General features: G+C 40.1%; 1 protein-coding gene across 1 annotated transcript; it reads right to left on the minus strand.

Moving 5' to 3' along the window:
* Nucleotides 1-1,637: 1,637 nt before the first annotated feature.
* SEC24A (SEC24 homolog A, COPII coat complex component) lies at nucleotides 1,638-24,049 on the minus strand. The gene is made up of 23 exons (XM_032196790.1): nucleotides 23,912-24,049; nucleotides 19,415-19,927; nucleotides 18,092-18,256; nucleotides 16,820-16,897; nucleotides 16,346-16,512; nucleotides 15,578-15,750; nucleotides 13,976-14,078; nucleotides 13,042-13,168; nucleotides 12,639-12,748; nucleotides 12,134-12,246; nucleotides 11,115-11,233; nucleotides 10,416-10,471; nucleotides 9,899-10,105; nucleotides 9,458-9,578; nucleotides 8,754-8,912; nucleotides 8,077-8,250; nucleotides 7,507-7,617; nucleotides 6,936-7,111; nucleotides 6,650-6,787; nucleotides 5,942-6,046; nucleotides 5,710-5,802; nucleotides 5,051-5,154; nucleotides 1,638-4,681 (listed from the first exon to the last, which is right to left on the minus strand). The coding sequence occupies exons 1-23, from the start codon at nucleotides 23,979-23,981 to the stop codon at nucleotides 4,567-4,569; spliced, it is 3,297 nt and encodes a 1,098-aa protein (XP_032052681.1). The 5' UTR covers nucleotides 23,982-24,049; the 3' UTR covers nucleotides 1,638-4,566.
* Nucleotides 24,050-24,507: the final 458 nt, after the last annotated feature.

The raw sequence follows: 24,507 nt of genomic DNA on the forward strand, positions 1-24,507 counted from the left end.
AACACTCAGGAATTGGAAGTGAAAGAACTAAGTTCACATCATCCTTGTTCAAAAGCAGCACATCGTCCACCAAGCTGAGGTCAGAGAAGTGTTAACACCAATTTTAAGGCCGCTGTGTGACTTTCAGCACAATGTTTTAAACCAGAACACCAAAGCCAGCCTTTCACCCTAGCTGTCCAGCATTCCTCACACAGAAAAGCTTTGTGCATTTAGGTGTAGCTCACTGCTATTTTTTTCAGACTTTCTATTGAAAAAGCCTCAACTACTGTTGCGTATCTGGATTTAGAATTTCTGGACACACTAAACAAGAAAAAAGAAAAGACCGTTTATTGTAGTGCCAGGAAACAAGTGCTCACATTTACATGAAAGGAATACACAATGTAGGAAAATCCCATGTAGGAGACTGTTCAACAGCACAGGAAGCTTCTCAAATCGTATTCCCAGGGGATGTATCTGGGAATATTGCACTGTTAACACAATCAGCAGCTGAAGGAATCGAATACACAAAGCACAGACAAACACAAGGCAACATGGATCTCCCTAGGATTCCAGAATTACCGTAAGATTATAAAACAGGGAGCATCTTCAGATCCTTCTAGCCAGGTACAATTGTTATTTTTATGTACAATAAAAAAGTCCATCACACCTCTACTTGTGTGACAAAGTGACAAAACTGGGCCACAGTATCTTCCCTCATAGCTGAACATTCAAATATCAAGCATGCATAGCATCGTCAGAAGTACCTGAAAGCCAAACCAAATTAAGGCAGTAGCATGGATTCTTTCTATCAATACAATTACCTTCACCATCCTTGAAAGACTTTACACTCCTTAACTCACAGGGACTGTAACACAGTCCAACCAGAAGCAGGACTCATCTTCAAGATGCTGTACTTGCACTTCCAAAGACCAGCAGCTGGGAGGTGGACACTGAGCCACAGCTGGAGCGTTGAATTCAGCAGCAGAACAAAGACAGTTGCATTCCACTACATGGAAAATGTAGTGCTGACAAGTCCAATCAGTAATATATCTAAGATACTAAGTGATTTAGAGAATGATAGAATTCTGTATTCAAAAATTTAAGTCAGAGGTCAAAGAGCCAGGCTCGTGCATTACCTTATATATGATGAACCAGAAGCAGTGATGAGAGCTCGTAAAAAAAATTGGCAAGCATAAGATGGAATGACTCTTACAAAAAGGTGTTGGAAGAGGACATTAAATGAAGAGATAAGATTACCTATAATAAAATTAATCACCATCTTGGGAACACTGCTGAAGGCAGGCTAAATTCCAACCATCAATGTCACTGGCTTGAGACCAACTTCCAGCCAGATGGCAGGGTACAAATATGCTGGAGTACAGTACAGATGTGGGCTTACTGGAATAACAAACCCCAAGATAGTACTAAACAATAATGCTGACTGACAGAGATGCTCTGGGAGGACAAAAAAACGCCAATGACAGAAGGAAAGTTTTATTCAGCTGAAACTAATTCTCCTAAAAGTTCCCTCTCAGTTTGCATCACTAATGTTAAAGTTTTAGCTAAAGTATAATTTATCTCTTGCTAATACATGCTATTTATCTTGATTGATCAAATACAGTATTTTATTTTTATAAGAAAGGACTGATGGACTTGCATGAGTTCTTTCAATTAATTTTATTGAGTAGCCAAATCTGATAAATTAGCACAGATAAAATAAGCATTTGCATGTGTTACAAATGACTTTTTACAGGAATAAAACAGTGAAAATTACAAACTGTAAAAAGGAGGACAAGTAAATCCTGTCTCAAATTCAAAATGGGGAAGATTTATAACTTCATACTGAAGATCAAATGTCCTAGTTCAGAAAGCAAAGATTTAATATTACAATATTATACACTACTTTACAAAATTAAATTTACTGTAAGGATTACATCCATAATAGTAAACAGAAGCTTAAAATCACATTTAATGGTCCCTTACTTAATAGCCATTTTGCATCTTTGATTAAATTCTGTTAAGAAATTAAATCTAAATAAAAGTGAATCATTCTAGTTATTGCAAAACAATCTATGTGGACTTAGACTCAAATATATTAAATTAAAACAATAATGAAAGCAAAGTAAAATGGATGGTAACAATGTTGGCCGAACACTAATGTGTCAAATACAGAAATAAGTTTAAAAAAAGTCCTCAACTAGAAAAATAGAATACATTTGCAGTGGTAGAGTTGTCTTGCTGAGATCTAAGTACCAGAGCCACTCCTGCCTGTTTTTGCATCTTCAGTGTCCTTGTTTTCCAACGGTAGGTTAAAATGACACATCATAGGTAGCTTGTGAGTTCATCTGTCCTGTATTGCCCTTACAATACAGCAGGCTTTTCCCACTGCGAGGGAATAAACTAACAAAGTTCAATACAGAATTTCTTCCAAGATGAAAACAAGTGATCCACTCCAAGAGGGTTCATCTGATTCGTGTTTATAACATTTTGCTCTGTAAAACTTAGGGACCCTAATTAAAAGTTAATTGCCACAAACACTGATATCTTTAGCCATTAGTCTGGTGTACATAAAGTAATGAAGTCATCTCCAACATTTATGTTCTTTAAAAAAGTTACAGGATTATTATAGCAAAATACAGTCAGAGTAAGAAACAGACTTGGGGTAGGCTGGTAGATGCAAGGATGACTTTCAACATCTGAGCAATAACATACCCAAAATGCAAGTTTTAAGTGATAAACTATGCAAGTGCATAGCTTCCATTTAAATGAAGAGACCCCTTCTCCCAGGGAAAAGAAAAAAAAAGATCATACTGCCAAAACTTAAAAGAAACAAACCCATCTCTCCATTCTGACTAGAAACTGTGCAATTTTCTGAAAAGCTGTTCAAGTAAATATACTCCTATTTGCTACAGATACAGCAAACAGGGAAGCTTAAATTGGTTTTAAAATAGTCTTTTCACACTATTTTAGACATTCTCTGAACTTTACCTTCTTGTGCTCAAGTGAAAAGACCAATTCCTCCAAAGAAACTCCTCCCTTGAAGTAAGGCAACTCCTGACAATCAAGTGTAGCTACAGCCTGTAATGGTAGCAAATGATTACCCTACAATGTCCTTTGACATTTCTATCGCCAACTGTAAGCTAACTAGCCTAGTCACAGTATGTGCTTGACCACTTTTATAAATGTTTTACCTGTACACTTCACTTGCCCCAAGTAGATTTTGCAAGAACTATATCACCATTAGGCAAAAAGGTAAAATAAGATTCTTCCATACAAATGTCTTCCATGGGCATACAGGTACAGCAACTTAAATACTCTTCATGATGCTAGCTATTGATAACTCTTTTGGAGATCACTGATACACTTTTATAAAATTATCTAAATATTCTTGTATATAAATTTTCACTTCGAGTCCAAGGCCAACTTCTGTCTGTAGCTCTGGCAGGGATCTGAGAGTACATTTAAAGCTTTCATTTGGTGCACACTGGCTTTGGACCTAGGCTCATTAGGCAGCTGCAGTAAAGAAATCTTGGAGAACTTCAAGTATGTCTTGAACCATAAAGAAATCTTTAAATACAAAATAATGTTTTTGTCTTTGGAAAAATAATTTATCTTCCAATTTTAGTGTCAGAATATTGAATGTGGTCTCAAACCACTAGGTTTGAAGTGCCATCACACAAATGCACTTCGTAAGCACACTAAATTTCAGGGGCCTAACATTCAGCTATGTAAACGAGAGCCCAAAGTCTACTAAACATTTATCCTGGGATAACTTTACTTGCCATTCCCCTCCCATACCATTCACAGGCTGAAAGTAAGTAGAAAAATTTTACTGAAGAAAAACAAAGCTTGCCATCTACATAAGTCTACTTTTGCTGCTGACTCAGCCACTGACTTTAATGTATCTCATATAGGGCTCACTCCTCCCCACTATTTTTTTAAAAAATTGAATACTGACTTATTAAAAGCTTTCAAATATTAAGCCATCTTGTCCATGTTAAGCTTACCTTGAATCCTACTAGCCATAATCCACTCCAAACACTGGATTCTAAGTTCCATAAATTATTTGTTCGTTTCACAATGAACAGTTGTTTCATTGCTACTTTAAGCATTTTTAAGTTGAACATTGAGATGCTCTGATCACTGGATGCACTTACAAAGAATTTCCCTGCAAATCATGATCAGTATTGTGAGGTTTTTATATCTAGCAGCAAAAAAAAAAAATGCAAAGAGTTACGGAAATATACATTTTGAACAACAAAGAACTCTTTATTTTACAAAATGTATTTCACCTTTTCAGTATTGCCTTTGTAAATGTACTTCATGCTGCAACTACTTACAGTAAAAACATGATTTGCAGCAAAATAAAGGTGCTCAACCAGTTCCAATAGTTTGATTTTTAAGGTATAATGTATAGTTGCACATTTGATTCTCAGATGTGGTCCTTTATTTGCTTTAGTTCGTTGAAATCACAGTGAGAACTTCTCATCGACTGCCTCAGGCCACAGATTTAATGAGGATATTATAAGCACAAGTGTTCTTTACTGCAAAATCTTTCCTTAAAGAAGTGAGCCAAAGGCTAGCGTTTCATTTATTCACTTGCTGCTGTATATGGAGGAGGAACTCATAGTATGATAAGGCTGATTCTGTTCTGTCTTCAATCATATTTTGCAGAAAACTTGATTTCAATGGGCTGTCATCCCTTCAAAATGAAAATAAACATTTGAGTGAAATAAATATTCACCAAGATCTACCAATGCATTCAGAAAGTTACAGATCAAGTGCAAGATGTGCTCAGAGCTCAAGGACTTATGAAAAGAGCCCTTGTGATTAATCCCAACAAGTACTCTTATCAATATTAACTTCATCTAGCATTAAAAAAGGCTAAATGTCACAGAAAAAAGTTAATCTGTGAAAGTTATAAATCAAAGATGATTCATACCAAGTCATATCTACTGCCAAACTTGTTAGGCACAACATGCACCACTGACAGAACTTGACTTCAGAAAGTACAGTATATGATATCCAAATATGTACTGTAAAAGGTCTCAAAGACTGTTAAAACACTTACTTTATTATATATAGGATAGGAAAGAAAGGTCTCTGTTCTCTCAGCCAAGAAATGAAAGCTATTGTTCTGATGGATTCTGCAGTTTCAAGCTCTGGCAGATGTGTCTAAGAAGCAAAGAGGATCATTAATACACAGCAGTATACAATACCAGCAGTAAATTGATCACTTAACAAAATAACTCAACTTTATCCTAATCAGGTGTAAAGAAACCCTGGACAGAGGAGGCATTCTGTGATGAATAGTTTTACTGTGGTCTCCTTCTAAAGGGCTTGAAACAATCAAATGCACCGAACAGGTGCTGGCAACTGACTATCAGAATAGTGATGGCTGAGTTGTGATCAGTACTGCTTTTTTCACAGAAACGGAAGGTTTTCCACTAATCCCCTGTGCTTACTATTCCCAGATATTCTCAGGGTGCTCCCACTCTTCTGAGAAACTTAATCGTTGTCAGCCTGTTCCTACTGTGCTTTAATGGGAAGATCCAGATTAAAGTTCAGCCTAGAGAAACTCCAAGAGACATAACATTTTGTTTCCCTTGGACCTGGATTTATGGCGAATAGCAACCAGAGGGCTAATATTTCAATATAGTATTTCAATTCCCATGAAGATAACATTTTGGCTGCACTATGCGATTGGTATACAACAAAACAAGCACGTACCATGTTCTGTGGTATTGAGCCGTAATTTGGAACTCCAAGGACTTGGCTGATAAAGCTCTGCCCACAGCTCTTTCCAATCCACAGAAACATTACCTGAAAAATAACCAGCAATAAGAATAACCTAAAACAAAGCTACACCTCGTCAGTCTTATATGTTTTGAATTCTCAGAAGGTACACAAAATAAATATAAATTTGGAAAAAAAAATATTAAATCACCACCACCCAACTTACAGAGCCAGCATCCATAAGGTAGGCACCATCCCTACTCAACTTCTCCACTGACAGCTGGAGAATGGGTGGCTGAGGTATAGTTCTGTCATTTATGTTAAGAGCTCCCTAAAGGGAAAAAGAAAAAAAAAAAGTACAGTTCACATCTCGATGCAGTGAAATAGTTACAAAAATAGAAGGTTAAGTAAGATTTGGCTGTCCTATGTTGAATATTGAAGCTGAATCCTTTTCCTCTAAGTTTGTTATAATTCAAGTACATAATTTAATAGTAAATCTCTTGATGTTCTATTTAGAGAGGCGTACTTCAAATTTATTTTGATCAGTACTGATGTGCTTTCTGAAATTATTCAGGCTCTTAAACACACTGTTCACAGAACTACTTTGACATTTTAAAATAAAGGAAGCAACGAGGGAGGATGACAAAACATCTGTTGTACTATCATTACATACATACAATTTATAGTGCAAGATAAGACAGGGCAGAAATTAGTTAGAAAAAAACCCTTCCCCATCCACCCATTGCCAAAGCACAGCTTCACACCAGAATTCTTCAAGCCTATCTTCAAGTAACAAAGACATAAATGAAGCAACTGGGAAAATTTGAGCTTTAACGTGGAAGACTTGCAAGGTTTAAAACACAAATTTATTTTCACATCATACAAATCTATGTGACAAGACACAATCAGACCCAGTAGCAATGCAAATACTCACCTCATCTGTGAGATTATCAACTCTGTACAAACTGGGATGTGTCATAAGCATGAGGTAAACAAGGGGCTGGTTTTTCACCTGACACATGGTAAAAATGCGTTCGTCTAAACGTGCGTTCGTCCCAGTTTGAAATGCTTTCTGCAAACAAAAAGGCATTTAATTTGACTGTTAAAGAAAAGTGAGAAACTGAATTCAACATAGTTTATTTTGCACGTCGATGACATGCTCTTTTACTGCAGGTTGACATTCCAAGCATAGAAAACTATGCTCCTCTTGTATGGCTTACCTGTTTTAAGAGTGCCAGTACGTAAAGTGGGAAGAGCCGTAGTGAACTGGGGGCCATTAAACCAGGCTGTTGAATGCTTAGGACTGATGAACGGTAAGCAGATAAGGAGTCTATCACTGCGTTGACCAAAGCATCTCGAGCATCACTCAGGGTAGCAGAAACTGATCGGTCCACAGCTTAAAAAAAAAAAAAAAAAAAAAAGAGATATAAAGCTCAAGAAAGAGGCTTTTACTCTTTGTGTAGTAAGTCATGTAGGTTAACTCTTCTCATTTCAACATACACTCTCATGAAGCTTAAATTTTTACAACACTACTGTAGAAATCAAGTTAAATGATTCAGAAAAAAAGCAAAAGAACAAGAGCTTTTTTGATTTAAGCATTATCAACCAAAAGTATGATGATGCACTAGACTAAGGCCAGGTGACTACATAGAGCTATACTGATATTTTACCTAAGCCAAGCATTAGAAGCAGAGAGAATCGTTACTTCTAATGTAACTTCCCAGAAGATTACTGGATAATATCTCTAAAGCTTTTAGTATACATATCCAGACAAGCTCTTTTCATTCTCACCCATATTGGCTAACAGCCCTGTGATAGCTTGCACATCTGCCCCTGCATAGACGTCACTCAGCGTTGTTACAACAGGTAAGCACATCGTGTGGACACGAATTCTTCTTTCACCTGTACAAAAAAAGGAAAAAAACACAACTTTGGTTTTTATGAAGGAACACAAGAATGCCACTGTTTATTCAGTAAATTCTGTCACACTTAAATGCTTTTATTAATTGGGTAGTTTCCCCATTGACAATATCAGCTGATCTGTGTTAGACCAAATAAGCAAAAAAAAGATTAAATCCTATTTATCATACAAACTGTGAACCAGGCTGTTTTAAGTATCTTTTAAAAACTTAGTTCTCAGTTTCTAGGCTAAGGCCACCTATTTGCAGACCAGAGTAAGTTTCCCATAAAACTTCTTGGTCTGGAAGAAGCAGTAACATCAACATGCAGTAACATCACATCTACTGTCCTGACATTTCATAAAATAACTTGCGACTCCAACTGAATTACAGCTTATAAACGTACACAAGAACACTTATCTGAATATAATTAGTTTCAGCCAACACTACCTATACATCTTACCTTTACTGGATGTGTACAGAAGAGCTGACTGAAAAGAAACGACCTGCATATCAGTAAGGCTCTCTTCTACTGACATTTGCACGGCATATCCTGCATCTGGGTTTACGTTGGGTAATGACAACAGATCTGTAGATCTTACGAAGAAGTTCCCATGGAAGGTATGAATGGAAAGACCTACGAGATAAGCATTATACCGAATCAATTCTTTTTTTTAGTCAGATGTGAACTACAGATGCCATTTACCCACCCAACACCCCATTCTGTATCAAAACATTAAAATCCTTCTGAATAAAATAAAGCATTTTCAGAAAGGTAAATATTCCAAACAGATTACTGATCTGTAGAATCCACAAAGCCTAACAGAAGCCAGGAATTCAGAAATCAATGTAGAATAAAAGCAAGTTTCTACACTATAAAAGAAACAGCAACCTGGAAAAATTTCCACTTTTAGCCATTATAAAATACAGATTTTTTTACTGACTTCTAAATTCCAAATACAGTCATAAAAACGGTCCAATTCCTGGTACTGAGTTTTACTTTCCTAATCCTTGTCCTTTAAACATTTAAGTTTACGTAAAAGCCAAAGTATCAATCATATGAATCAAAACATTCCCAAACAACAGCAAACACAACCCCCTGCTTGCTCCTGCCCTACTCCCAAGAAAACACGTTCAAACCTTTGGTGCATCTTATCCTCATGACAGCCTCAAATCCAATTTTTCTAGTTAAATATCGTTTCAACTCCTTTTGCAATTTCTCCACTTGGACAGGGTTGTGTTTGTGATGGTAAGATTGGTAGTAATAGACACTACCTGCCGAATATCTTGATATACAACCTGAAACAAAACCATACAATAGCAGAGTGAATACAGTTGCCTTTAAAAATACCAGAGGAATGCGGTATTACCTTTAATAATTAAACAGTTCACATCTGCAAATAGCTTTGTTACACAGTCATAGACCTGCATACAGAGACATAATACAACTATATATTCAATTATGTATAGAGGCATGAAATGGCCTGAAATTACGGGTACTCTGTCACTTAGAAGTCTGGTTAAATGGAGAAAAAAATAATTAAAACACTAGTAAGCCTACCCTAATGGTAAGCTTAACACTGATGGCTGGAAGGCAGAAAGGAAGAAAGATTTCAACCACTTATAACAGGACCACAAAAATCCTGACTCACTAAGGGGAGAACATGAAAACAGTTATGCTAAATCAGGAAAGACTGAAATATTGCCTTCTGTTCAGTGTCACTGCTCAAGGATGAATTTTCATCTTGACACATTAGATTTGTTCATATTCTAAATGCTAGATTTCACATATTTGTCAAGAAGTTTAGAAGTTAGATGCCCCAAAACAACTTCGCATGGCTTACCTAGAGAAGCTAAGTCAGAATATTGTCCACTAAGAAGAAATAAATCCACTGCAACCTGTTGTCCTGAGCAGTCCAAGGCTAACTTCTTGTAAAAGTCAGTTGATGGAGTCAGATGTATCTCCTGTTAACACAAGGGAACATTACGATATGCAAAGGAAATTCAAGATTCACGTATTTATCACTTGTTTTCAGTGACACTAATAAATGATTTTTCACCCCTGATTTTAATTACATCTTTTAAAGAATTGGGTCACAAATTTACATTTACAGTAGTTGTTTCCTATCCCCCTTCTCTTCACTAAAGTAGTTAAAAGGTTAACCCAACAAAACAACCAAAAAATTTCACCTAGAACAGGCAATTCCATAGCTACGCACATGTATAGAACACGACTGGCAGTTCTGATTTTTTTTTTTTGTTTTGTTTTTAAAAACTTTTCTAACCTTTGCAGTTGCTCTTTGGTTTGGTTCTTCTCGCGATTTCAGTGCTCCCATTCCCACAGATGGAAGCTGTGTCTGGAAGACAGAGATTCTACCTCCAGTGGGGGACATCAGTTTAAAGGCTGCCTGTAATGCAGGTCCAAGAGCACTCTGAGTTTCCAGGGACTTGGTAAACATTTGTGGCAAGGTCCTCAGTAGATCTTGAATAAGCTGCAATTTAGGAAATAAAAATATTAAGACTAGTGTCTTAACAGTTTTTTCTTTATAAGGAGGATTGCTGAGTGTACATAAACATGTACTGATACTGGCAATATTAAGGTAGTAAAAAAACAGCCCAAGCAAAAGTCAAGTATTGTCTTGTTTCAGGTTGTTAATTTTTTACAGTCAAATAGATAAATTTAAAGACTTTTTCCCTATCCCAAACTTGTTATTTAAACATAGATATTAAAGAGTATTTAGTAATCCACAAACTATCAAGCATATTATGTGAATGTCACTAGTTATATAAGGCAGTTCTTACCTCTTTATTTTCATTTAAATTTACTAATAAGTTTTCTGGCATTGGTATAAATACATCTGGAAGAAAAAAAAGTGTTAGTTTTTTGTTGTTGTGGTTTGCTTAAAAAACAATCTTTTCTGAATTGTATTTGCCAATCATTACATCTATTGAAAAATATATAGTATCAATGTGTAAATCCATTCAAACATTGATCCACCCCCAGCATACCTGCGGCTAGAATGACATTTTAGAAGAGCAGTCAAAATGCTTTAAGGATAATAAAGCCTACTGAGTAAAAATGCATGGAAGATTGTCTAGTATTCATTCCACCCTGCCCCTTAACGTAAGTGAAAGGTAACTTGACAGTGATGGTCTTTTTAGCCTTTACTAAGCATTAGTCACTAAGAATCTACTGCAATTTACCAAGCATCATTGCAATTATGATCCTAACACAAGTTTAGATAATTGTACAAAAAACTAGAGGTTCAGAAGGCCATCTTTGTTTTTCAGAAGGCTGTCTTCATGTTTTAAGTCATGAGCAGTCACAGCATTGCTCAGACGTTAGGAGCTTCAAAGGAACCCAGATATATGCTACTTCCACAGCCATAACTAGAGAGATTAACGATCTGATCTAGAAACTCCCACCAAATATATTTTAAAAAGGCTGTCAAAACCAGCAGTCGTTAATAGGTACTAAACACAGAAGTTTTTTCTGCATACCTTCAATATCTGAAACTATAAGCATCTGAGGCTGAGAGAGACCTTCCTGAAGACTGTAGAAATGGATTGTGCTGTCAAATGTGATGAAGCCTATTTTTGTTCTAGTATTCCCGGGAAGCCTAGAAATCAGACATATGGTGTTCAGCAAGATGAAATTTCATTTCTACAAGCTTTTTTTTTTTTTTTTTTTAAATTTAAAACCACATCCACTGCACCTGTCGTCCAATGTTCTTACCAAGTAGTCAGCTTAACAGCTATATTGCAATAGCCTGACTAAATCATTCTGGATGAAAAAAAGGAGCTCATAGTAGAATCACCCAGCAGAGGTCTGAGATTTTTTTTAGGAGGGTAATAAAAAATGGATGAACAACACTTAGAAAGAATAAATGTGTTTGCAGACACAGCAACAGGTGTTTGTAATTTTTAAGTTAAAGCCCTATTTAGAAGTTCAGCATAAAAGCCCCTTCAGAAAGGAATGACACACAAGAATCCCAATGTGAGTTATCTTTCAACATTTTCCAATGTTAGTGAAGTAGAAAGCTAGACATCAACTCTACTATATATCAAACAAAAATAATACATAAAGATACAGGAAAGAAACAAGCTGCAAATACTAAGCCAGATTTATGTACATTCAAATAGCACTTCCTTAAAATGAAAAGTTAATTAGATGCATGCATACATTCCAGTGAATACTTATCTAAATTTCAGCTTTTAGAAGAGATAATTCAAAACACATCATTAACATAATGCTTATTCCTCCTTGAGGTTGGTGAAGAAGATAGAAAAGACCCAGTGTGAGAAGTGCCTCAAAATTACTTTATATAGTGGTGCAGCTGTGATAGGAAAAATGACTACAGCTTTATACTAAATTTCCATACAACACTGGCCATGGCGAGCTAACACCAGGAAACTTTTCTTACAGACAGGAAGCATTAGCATGTTCATGTCTAGCATAAGTTTCATACGACCAAAAAAAAAAAAAAAAAAAAAAGAAAAAGGACATTCTTTCTACTTACAGGTCAAGATTGTCTAACAAGGTCTTGCAGACTGTATTCAAGTATCCTGTCTCTATTGCATTATGAGAAACATCAAATACAAAGAGGTACACAGGTGGCTGAGGTGGACGTAGCTGAACAAAGAAAAGATTGCCTTTAATTTTCAAAGTGACAGTTATTAGATTGGGTTTATTCTACTGCAGGTTTGAACTCTATTAGAGCAACACACAGATGACAGACAAAATTTCTAAATGCATTTTCCTCATCGGGTGATTCTATAACTGTGGTTTTCTTTCAAAAGACCCACAAACACCTACCTATTCTAAATACAGAACTATGAAATCATAAACGTTTATAAATGACATCCTATCTGAAGTAACGCTTGAGACTTCTCGGATGTACTCCTTGAAGCAGTAACTGCTATACTAAACTGGAAAGCACCCTCTATAAAAAGTTTGTGTTTTTTTTTCCTCCCCAACTTCTCTCTGGAAATAAAAACTAAGGGAGAGAATAAGTAAAACCTTACCATGTATTCAGATGGAGCCATAAACTCAATAGTAGCATTCTGGACTTCAGGTCTTTTATGAGGTTCTCCATAAACTCTCGTCACAGGATTATACATGAATTCTTCAGGAACTGTGCAGGTAAATTAATACATTATTACTTCAAACTAGCATTAGCTGTGCTACATTTTAAAACAAATATATCAACTCTTTAGTGCCTGTTGGGCAATACTTCTCGGAAAACTATATACACTAGGTAGGGAAGCAACTTTGTCACCTGTCCTACCTTGGGAGACTGTGTCAGACTTCAGCATAAGAAATGATGAAACCTAGCACTGACACAGTCAATGATATTGCCATCTCAAAGGTCAAGGTGGGAAAGGATAGTTCTAACAGTTCAAAACAATGAGCGCATTTAAAACCTACCATCATTCACTCTATAGCACAAATTGCATTTCCATCTCCTTTGGTCTAAAAAGCTGACGAAAGGGTTAATATACGTCCGGCAGGAACGACATCTCACAATAGTGCTTGAAGTGACCACTGGCAATTGCTGGAAAAGAAAAGCTTCCTATTTTAAAGCGTCAACACTACAGCCATTCAACTATGATAACAACAATCTACACTGTGCTTCCTGGTTAGCTAGCTAGTCAAAGCATACTTGTTTAAGGAACAAGTATTTCTGCATCCACACAGCACTCCTACAAAATTCCTTAATAATAATACTGGTCAGAACCTAGCTCTAATCTATTTGGCTGCTAATGCTTCCCTTTCAAGCCTCCACAGTCTTGAATTTTGCATTTATGGTGCAAAAACAAACTCCACATTCAGTGCAGGGCAAAGATCTCAGGAAAAAGCCAGCAATATGTATTCGGAAAATCACTTAAGCTGTGAAAAACAGGAACATTTAAAAGATGCACTGCCAAATTCAAAGTCTCCTGGGTATCTGTGGACAGCCAAACCCCTTTAACTTTGTTAATGCTTAACTAAATTAAGAATCAGTTCTTGGTTTGGTATAGGAAATTAATAACTACAACCGTTATGTGACAAAATACAGCTATTCAAGTAGGAGTGATATTTACATGAGTTGCCTTCTGTCACAGTATGACTTCTGCACTGCCTCTGAGGGTTGGTTTTTTTTTTTTAGGCTTAGAAAGGCAGTAGAAAAATCTCAGATAAATGACAGCAATCTGTATGGACCTATAGACCAGGGAAATGTCAGTCACCAAGGCAATTCTTCTAGGCCAAGATCAGCCAACATAGCTGCACTTCTTTTCTAACCCCTCTTCCAACTTTGGACAGCTTTTAGTGAAGGTATAGCTGATATTTCAGCATTTAAAGCTTTAGATGTTTCTCATACCGATAAGTCTTTGAAAGGATGAAGCAGGAGCCCCAAAGGAAGTTTGGCTTTATTCAATAAGGCCTGAGTTTGAGGAATGTTGGTCAGGGTACAGCGGAACAACCTACACAGAGAATAAAGGATTATTTTCAGTGACTTTCAGGTAAGGAAATTATAATTTCAGTAGTGTATAATATCCTTTATATTTTCCAGAGCTGGTGACATCCATTCCCAGATAAAATACCATCTCCAACTCTGTCACATTTTTCCATTTTAGTCTGAGCTGGATCCACAGTTAAGTTAGTCCACAGTTAGCTGGATCCACAGCTTTAGTTATGTTACTTTATACACACACTTTTAATGCAGAAAATGGTGTCATTTTAGTCAAAGTTAAGCCTAACAATGCTCAAAGTTGCACCAAATCTTTACACACAAAGCGTTATTTTGGGGTAACTTTTTGAGGTGGCCTGTATACTGATCTGAACCAGCAAAGTTTAAAATAACTACAAACAACCCCAACAGCTGTAACTTCAGACACTTCAGAACCCAGTGGTTTCTGCGAAGTGCAGTCATGCACAGTACTTCTGCAAATTTTTACACAGATTTTTATTAGTAATGCAAGTATTTTGGTTACTTTCAATACAGAGGTCATGCGTGCTTCTGCATCCACAGCCTTCTTGACCTACCTGCCTTTAATGAGTTAATTCCTATTTTAAATCTCAGTCATACTCATCACCAGCTATATTGCAATCTTTTTGCATTGTATTTATTTGTAACTGCCTTGCAAACATCTTATTTTTCCTCACATTTTCTACACAATTTCCTTGTACACTGTGAAGCAGGTTTAGAAAAAGCACTTAGTAGCAGCCGAGAACCCTAACAGGAGGATTATGAAGGTTATGTTATCCTCTTGTTATGGAGAACAGTTACTTGAAACACATCCCAGACTGAAATGAAAATAGCAGGTCATCCAAATTACAGTGTGTGCACCAGATAAAGAAAAGGGCAAGCTCTGCTAACTGCCTCGATCTTGGCTCCAGAGAAAGGAACACAAATCAATGAAATTTTGTAAACAGTAATGAGGTGCTTAACTGATGGAATTATCTAATTAATCCCATACAACTATTTTTAGATTCTAACAAAAAGCAACAGCAAGTGGAGACACGTGATCTCTTAACACCTGCAGTAGAACATACCTGGTTAATTAAAGCTGTGGTACACATTCAAACACCACATTTCAACAATTTCTTAAGGCATTAAAAAAATGTTTCCTAAATGACTTTTCTAAGGGATGCATGTGAGGCTTTCTTAATTAAAAGAGGAACGTTGCTCAAAATTGAATCAATGGCATTGGTTATACTCTGACATCAGGAATTAATGGACTGCTTCAGGACTACAAAGTCAACAGCTAATAAGCAGATGATATCAACAAGCTGAAAAGGGCAATTAATATTCTACACTGCCTTCCTCACTTCAAAATTTAATCCACTGACCACCTTTATCTTAACATGCTGAAGCCCATTTTCAATGCTTTATACTCACAAAAATAAGTAAATATTTTTGAAAGTTGTAAACATAACTAGGAATTTATTTTGATGAATTATAGCAAATTGATAATCTTACTCTGGATTACAATTGAGCTTCTGGATGTCTTCATGCAAGTTTGGGACAGGAGCCTGTAAGATGGTTGTAGGAAGAATATTTCTTTCTTGAAGAAGATTCACAGGTCTTAATCCTTCTTGCTGGAGGCTCAGGGAACCCATAGATGCAGTTAAGTGATTAGTGCCTAGGGGAGGCTAGAGTCCAATAAAATTTCACAATTAGCATTGATTATTTGGATGAAACCCAGTTCATTTAAAAAGCAAACATATCCACCTTTCATTTTTTGTGCACATTAACTGCAACTGTATTAAAGTGATATATTTAGAAATACTACTTGTTACATAAACTTGGACTTTAGCACATAACATACTGGAGGTAAAAAATAACTGATTTGCTACAAAACCCTTGAAATACAGAGGCCCAGCTGGCAAAAACATCAGTCAGTTTGCTTTGAAAGTTCAGAAAAAAATACTTCAGCTAGCAATAGTGACCTGAGGGAAGAAAAACACACCCAAAGTAACTGAAAATTTAAGATAAATATTCTGAGCAGATTTAAGAATAAGACATTTTAGGAAGAGCTGGTACAATTTTTCCAGGCTGGCGTCAAGTTGACAACAAAAGCATTGATTTCTGGATACATCTATCATTGTGAACAAGTGGCACAGAATGGGGAACTACAGAAGCAGATCCCCACTGACACACAACACAGATTGCTGCATTATTTTTTTTTTTAAATTTTGTATATTCAAGTGCATTGGGGCAGTAATGAGAAAAAAAAAGAAAATCTACCTGGTGGAAATGTTTTGATCCATCTGGATATTGCAAAGCAGATGCTTGCATTCCTGGTGCTCCAGGTGGTGAAGTATTTTGGTAGCCTGGTGGCAAGGCAGGGTAAGAATAGCCAACATTTCTGTTCATCTTAAGATTCGGGGGTGCAGGAGAAGGATGTGGGGTTGCTAGAAGTAGAGAAGACATATTTAAGATGAATTGAAGAAGCGCAGCTTGGTCAAAGCATTATCACATCGGGAGGGCTTTTTGTTATTTAAGTGTAAGCAAACGACAAGTGTCAATTTCACAGTGTTAACTGCTCTACAATACTTGCATGCATATACCGTCTGTCAATGCTTCAAATATATTTAGTTTCAAGACAGACACTGAACAAAATATGAATGTCTGTACATAAATAACTAAACTTCTATCTTTCCTAAACTGTTAGAAATGTTATGTCATTAACAGTAAGCATTTTTAATTCCAAAACCTTACCCATGAGGCCACCTCCTTCTATTGCATCATAGCTATTTTGGACCGCAGACCCATCGCTAGCAGCAGATGTAGCATCACCTGTTAAAAAGGTCCCAGTAAAAAAAAATTAACAAGTTACTAGGAAGTTGCAATGAGGTAAATGAAAAGAGATTCTCTTTGCAGGATGAATATGGAGATTAGCGTAGTTTGGATTTACACTGTCTCAAGACAAAACTTAATTATAAATGTATATCTTAGCTGTTTCTGTCATGCACTTCCCCTGCTGAAACGACCTCTAAGGACATTCATGAAAACCCACAAACTTTTTGAAGGAAAAACAATTAAGTCTACATTTCTGGTTGACTGATCTGTTCAGATTACTTTGAATTAGGTATACTCCATCGATTCCAAGCTAATAGGCAGCAAAGCGTGTCAGGGGACTCATTCTCATCATAGGAAGGGTCTGTATGCTAGCTAGCTGCAGTTTTCAACGCATCTTGGAATGTAGGTACAGAGCTCCCTGAAATTCTTTTTCAATCAAAATCACATGGAAACAAACTCCCTTCGCTTATACACTTTGTCCAGTCCTGTTTAGCAAACACCAACAGTTCTGATATGGTCACATACCAGTCAAGATACAAATTCCACTTGAGATAAGAAAAACCTTGAAATTGAGAGTCCTCCCAAAGGACAACTTATTCTAAGCTTGCTATGTCTAAACGTATCAAACCAAATACCAATTGCTAAAGGAAAGGAGGTACTCGATTTACATTATGTTATCAATACAATCTTCAAAGATGACCCAGTGGAAGGAACCTTCTACATTATCCACAAGTAATAAACAGTTGAACTTGCTTCAAAATAAATATTTCTCTCTCCAGAGCCCTGAAAACATCTCATCTATTTACTATGAAAGGAGACTTTCTAAGCAAAAGCAGTTTCTAATGCCTTTTGTATGTTCAAAACTAAGCTAAATCTGACTGCACTATTCTTGCACTCAATACAGCTACCACATACAAGAAACTGTCAATCTGAACATGCAAGGTACCAACAGTTTTGACAGAACAAAGCACCATATATATATGTAAAAATAAAACTGCCAACTACCACATCATCCCATCTAACACGAGCTCTAAGTGCAATACAACTGCAGGTCTGTTTGATCCAGAGCTCTGATGAGTTCTCAAACAACGGCATATTTGTGCAGGCCCCACAGGAGTCAGAGAAAATCAGATATGTCTTCAACAGCTGACAGCCTTCACAGCCTCTAGTTGAGAGCAACTCCTTTCTTACCTTCTTGATTTGCAGCTGAGTTTAGCAGAGGCTGTGCATTAGGTGGTCCCGCTGTCAGCGTTGATGGCCTAATTAAAGGTGGACCACCAACCGGTGGGGGTCCCAAAGGTGGCCTTGGGGGGTGGAGAGGAGTTAAAGGCTGAGTCACTGGTGGAGGTGCTGATCCTGTAAAGAGATTAATTTTTAGTTGAACCTCAATGAAAAAAGTCACTGAAGACTTTTCTCAACAGACCATATTGATCGAACACATTCCTCTTACTCAAGTGATAAGCAGCATCAGACAAATCCTAACCCATGTAGAAGGTTTAACAACTTCAAGTTGTTTCTGTCACACTGGATTCCTGTAACCGTTATTTACGATGTTATTTACTTCTTATGTTATGCTATTTACCCCTTTCAGTTACTTGTTACCATTCCTGGTAAGAATTTTAAGAGGCACAGAAGGCATCCTCGTTTCAATTATGAATTCTGGACTACATAAAGTTATAGTACAGCCCCACATCAGAGTATAATGAAATAGAAGAGTCTAAAACAGATCCCTCCAGACAGGGTGCTCATCTTCAACAAGCTGATGCGAGACAGTAACGTACAGATCATGGCTGAGAGAGGCTGTCCAAGGCCAGGCATGCAGCTGGCAGACCTTTGTGCTAAGAATGAGCACCATCAGCAAAATGATCTAAATTCATTTTAAAAGTGATCACTGTTCTACAAAAACTTTGCTGGGAAATTGCTCAGGAGGATTCACCACTGAATGTGCACAAGGATTCTATTCCATATGCCCCTTTCCAAAGTTTCTCATTTACCATCTTCATCATGAACTCCAGAGTACTAATTGCTCATTCCAATCAACTGTAATAAAATCACCCCAGCATAAAACAAAGAACTAGAATCAAGAGAAACATCTAACGGGGCTAAAAGCATTTTGTAAGAAAAAAAGATTTAACATTTTTCAACTGTGAAGTCCAGAAGTCCTCACTTGACTGAAGCACACAAATGCTTCAAACACCCAAAGGAATGGCAAAGGCCACGGAAACATCACCCACATGTAGCTCGCCAAAACAACGAGCTGCCACTAAGGAATTACCTGCATCAACCACCCAAGCAAAAACGAAATTTTACGCACAGAATTTCCCTTTCTAATCCAAAGAAGTTACCCCAAATTTTGTGATGCGCGTTTTCTCAGATCATCTGTTTTGACAATCTGGTACCCATGAGCAAAAGGCTGCTGCAGAGTGAATTCTATGTACCTTTTTTTAAAAAACGATACAGAAAAGTTGGCACTGGGAGCCAGTTAAAAGAAAAATATCAAGAACTGACGGTTACCTGGCTTCATATAGCTGTTCTGAAGCGAGGGACCTCCCGGAGAAGCAGCATACTGATAACTTCCTGGAGGATTTGTATTTCCTGATAACGAGGGCGATGGCTGAGCTGACCCTGTCCCCGTCCCGTGAGCCAAGTGGCTTGTTGGTGTCCCAGCCGGGTGACTCAGGGCGCTCTGGCTGTACTGCCAGTTGGAAAGCATCGGGGGGCCAGCTCCGGGAGGAAAGCTACCAGCAGATGATATAGCAGCTGAGTTTTGCAACGCAGGCGGCGGCACTTGAGGTACAGGACCTGTTTGCTGCACTGGTGACCCAGAGAGAGGTGCCACTGGTGGTCTGTTGAGAGTCTGCCCAGGCCCTTGATAACTGTTGAATTGAGAAACATTCGGGGAGCCGCTGTAGTTGTACTGTCCAGAAGGCTGATGGGGAGGAACCTTCTGATGGGAGTACGATCCTGGAACGGCAGGGTTGTATCCCTGGGCATCTGAAGAATGCATCATCTGATTTTGAACAGGACCTAGGAGGAAAAAAAAGCTTTAAAAAGTCAGTGTTGTGTATCGCTGCTGAAAATAAAACGTGTTCCTGGGAGCCTCCTTCCTTAGGATGTTATTAATCTCCACATTACAGAAATCTTTTTTTTGTTTAAAAAAACAAAAACAGCTGTAAGTGATGGAAGGAGTACTACAAGGGAAACAAACTTGACAGTATTTTGCTATCAACACTTAGATCTTTCAGTGTTTTTGTTTTTACAGTAGCCTCCCAAGCACGCAGCTCGCTAAGCAATCCAGTGCCTGAGCAAACTCCACCCTCCCGCACCGAAACGCACACCCGCTGATATTTCCATCTCCAGCAACACCCCAAAGCCAGCGGGGCGAGGAGGAGGGCACTGCCACGCGGCTGCCAGGAGCCGCCCTCACCCAGCAGCTCGGCTCCACTTGAGGCTTGACACCAACTTCAACTTTAGCTTACGGCAAAGAGCCGAGCAGCCAGTTTCAGCATAAGTCACCCTGCTATTTCTCAAGTGACAGAGTTAATCCGTAAAGGTTCTGCAGCTAAATTTAGCAGGAGGACTATTCCTGCACATACGGCTCGCATCAACAGCCAGCTGGCTTGAGAACACGGAACGAAGAGCGATTTATCATGGCATAAGTCACTCATCGAGAAAATACAGCTTGATAGGCTAATGGTGCTGATGTGTTTGTTGGGTGGCAGAGCTGAACTCAGCATTAATCACTTGGAAAAAACAAATGAGGTTAATAAAACAGTAAACGGCACTGGAAGGGCTTCATCAGATTTCCGTTGTACACAGGAACATGAAAAATGTTGGGGGGTTTTCAGTGCACTGAGAGCTCCAGCAGGAAGGCCACCACTGCCCCAAAAAGGACAGCCAGCCTAAGGGGAGAGAAATCTCCAGGTGGAATCCTTCTGAGCAGAAAGCACTGAGTAATTCATGCCACAGCTAGATACAACTCATACAAAACATTAAAACACTCTCTGATGCTGTATCATTATTTTATCACATTGGTGTGGCTTTATTATTTCCCCAAACATCCAGTATGAACGTTGGAGACTTTCCACCTACACGGTTATATGCCTAAAATCAAAAGAAATCCTCCTTATGGTTTATACTGATGATTCTTTTACTCCCAACCCTATCCTACTTTCCAGAATTAGTTAAGTTTCTGGAAAATAAAATGTTGAACCCAGAAAAATGAAAGTATTTAATTCTCCAGACCAGAACCCCCTGCAAGACTCAACACTTGCATTTTCAAAAGCACGCCGCAGAGATGAGCACGCGGAAAGACATTTCGCATACAAGTGCTGCAAAGAGCAGCCACCAGAATGAAATCCCACAATTTCATTTAGCAATAAAATAAAGGCAGCTGGTTTCTGAGCTATTGAAACGTTCTGGTTAAACTTGAAAAGGGGAGAAGTTCACATTGCCGAGTTCAAATAACTTGGAACTCAGGCACGTACACAACAAAAGAAGCTAACCAAGGAATACTGAAGTACCTCGTTAGGGCAAATATTGTGACTGCCACTCAGCTCAGCACTCCCTAGAAAGCCTCAGGTGACAGCTGACAGACAGCTGTCAGCCCCTGAGCACTGTGTGCATCTCCACACCGACTGCTCGGCCAAGGTAGCAGCACTACAGTGCCACTGACCTCGCCCTGCCTCTGTTATTTGTGCCTCAGAACTATATAGCATAAGATTCGGTCCCCATTAATCACAATATGCCGTCTGCCTTTCAGTTAGGAAACCCACTTGTAGCCCACCATCCCTACAAAGCTGCTCACAAATCTTAGCAATTAATAAACCTCCAAAACTACGGGCGTCGAAACCAAAAGCTTGCAAACATGCGAATTCCTACGGTTGTGACTCACCTCTGAAAATCACCCCGCAGCGGATCCATCAGGTGGGCTTTACACAACTGATTTACCAAGTGACTTGTAAATTCAGTTTGCCAGCTCTACAAGTGACTAAGGTGTCTTATGTAAGAGCTGTATCACATGCGTATTGATATAACGTTACCCTAAATGGTACAGAAGATACAGAACAAATACAGATTAATTTTATAACTTGGTTATTCACCTCGGGGCATGACTCTGTAGCCCAGCCAGGAATCATTTTTATGACACTTTGTGTCGTGATGAGTTAGATTTTTAAAGCAATCTTCCAAATTCCAATTCAGTTTTATTTTTTGAAGTCAGAAGGGCAATGAAAAGCTTTGATAGCCTTCGTACAATTCATGCTTTCAAGGCAAGCCTGCATAAAGCTGCCAACAAAACCAAAGCGACAGCTCTGAGGGGCGTTAACCCTTCTCAAAGGCCTTCAGAGTTGCACAAAGACTTCTCAGAACTTGCTTTTTGCTGCTGTCAGGTGCCCATCTTGACCTGACCCCTTTCGGGAGGCCCAGCGGACAGCTCGCAGGCCCTCCAGCTTCCCCGCACGCTGCTGCTCCTTTCCTGCACTGCTCCCTGAAGCTGGGGATCGAGCAGGAGGAAATGATGGCTCAAAACATTACCATGGGAGGCTGCGATTCAAGCCACGTTCTCTGCCACACAGAAACTCAGTGCCACCTGCTCCCCGTGCCCACGACACTGCTTGCACCCATCGCAACGTCCCCAGGGGGTACAAGGACACGGACCCCAAAGGCTGAGCTGGATTCCAGCCGAGCTGGGCAGCAGGAGGCCCCCAGCACCCGCTGCAGCTGAGCCCACCTGCGGCTCCCAAAGCAGCTCGTGGCCTCAGAGCACCACACCAGCACACGAGGGGAGCGTGTCCTCTCCGAGTGCGTTTCTCCTCCTTGTTTACTCTCCACATCTGCCAGCCGAAGAGCAAATCGGCGCTCACAGCGAGCACTGCTCCTACTGAAACCCAGCGAGGGGAGGCAGGTTGTTACCAGGCAACCCACAGCTCGCTGCCCAACCATTTCCAGGTCAGCAGCGTGCGGCGCCACTGCCACGGCCGGGCACACGCACAGGGAGCTGGGCACCTGCAGACAGCGAGGGGAGCAAGGTGTCAGGAGGAGAGCTGGCGGCTGGAGTACAATTTATTGCTCTGCTGACAGCTCCCGTTCCTCACGGGCCATTATAAATGCCATAACGGCGCTCTCGGTACGCTCCGGATGGCTTTGAGGCAATGTTGTTTTTCCTGTAAGGGCCGAGGCTCGCAGCACCTTCCCGACAGCGCTGCGAGTGGCCCACCCCCCAATAACCCCATTTATTCAACGGGCCAACAACCCGTGCCCTCTCCCAAGCACACCGTAACTGCTGCTTCATTTTATTACTCTTCCTTTGCGTAACTCTAGCTTTCGGGTCTGGTTTTCAGACACCTGGCAGCCTGACGTCTCTCCTCCTCCGGCCGCCTCCCTGAACTTCCACCGTGTGCTCGAGCCACCCACAGCCAAACCAGCTGAGACAGCGCGATGCCAGCGTGGAACTCATCCTGCTCCAGCACCCCACGAGCTGACGTTCCTCTTGGACGCTCCCTGCTTCCACCACAAGCTCGAGAGGACGAGGGCTCTTCTCAGCCTGCATTTATTTTTCAGCCTGCATTTATCCGCTTCCCACACTGCTGACCCTACAGGCGAGCGTGCAGCCGTGTAACACCACGCTGCGAGCGATTTTTGAGAAGTTATAAACACGCTGCCGGAGAAAGAAGGGGACGGCGAGGCAACCCGTTTAATTACTCACAATTACAGCAGAAAAACCGACGGATTTCCTTAAAACCACCCCGCTCACGGGGCGCCACGAGTCCCCAGAAGGAGAAGCACGGAATTGGGGAACGGAGAATGAGGGAAAGGGGCACGGCGGGGGGGGGGGGGGGGTGAGGGCTGAGGGAGGGCTTCCAGCCTCGCTTCCCGGTTCTAAAGGTCCCGCGGGGTGAGGCCCTCACGGGGCGCGGCCCTCACGGTTTTGGGTACAAAACCCCCAAAATCCGCCACACCGCCACCCCCCGGAGCCCCGGGACGCCCCCCACCCTTGTCCTTATAGCTCACCGTTGCTGTAGGGCTGCCGGCCGGCGCCCTGAGCTCGGCAGGCAGCGGCGGGCCCGGCGGGCTGGGCCATGGCTCCCGGAGGCTCCCTGAGGCGCCCGGGCCCGGCTCCGCTCGGCTCCGCGGCGCCAGAGGCGGGGCCGACGCCGCACCGGAACTACCGGGGCCAGCCCGGCGCATGCGCGCTGCGTACACGTGGCACTTCCGGGCAGCGCCGCGCTGCGGCAGGGGGAGGCGCGGGGATATGGGGGGGGGGGGGAGGGGGGTAGACACGGGGGGGATTTTTGGCCCTAAATGTAGGGAAATGGGGCTGTTAGCCCCGAATGGAGTGAGATGCCATTTAGGTTGGACCTAAATGTAGGGAACAGAGGCTGTTAGCCCTAGATGCAGTGAAATGGGGCTGTTAGCCCCAAATGTAGGGAAATGCCAGGGTTAGCCCCAAATGTAGGGAAACGCCATTGTTAGTCCCAAATATAGTGAAATGCCAGGGTTAGCCCCAAATACAGTGAGGTGAGGCTGTTGGCCCCAAATACAGTGAAACGCCATTGTTAGCCCTAAATACAGTGAAATGGCGCTGTTGGCCTCGTGTATAACAAAAT

This window comes from Aythya fuligula, chromosome 14, assembly GCF_009819795.1.
Source record: "Aythya fuligula isolate bAytFul2 chromosome 14, bAytFul2.pri, whole genome shotgun sequence".
NCBI lineage: Eukaryota > Metazoa > Chordata > Aves > Anseriformes > Anatidae > Aythya > Aythya fuligula.

What these genes read in the sequence shown, in the direction of transcription:
- SEC24A (XM_032196790.1), bottom strand. Translation starts at nt 23,981, where the DNA reads ATGGCCCAGCCCGCCGGGCCCGCCGCTGCCTGCCGAGCTCAGGGCGCC. An exon ending in GTGCTATAGAGTGAATGATG is followed by an intron (nt 12,749 to 13,041) that starts GTAGGTTTTAAA and finishes TTACCTGCACAG; the next exon opens with TTCCTGAAGAATTCATGTAT. An exon ending in ACCTTATGGATGCTGGCTCT is followed by an intron (nt 5,803 to 5,941) that starts GTAAGTTGGGTG and finishes GTTATTTTTCAG; the next exon opens with GTAATGTTTCTGTGGATTGG.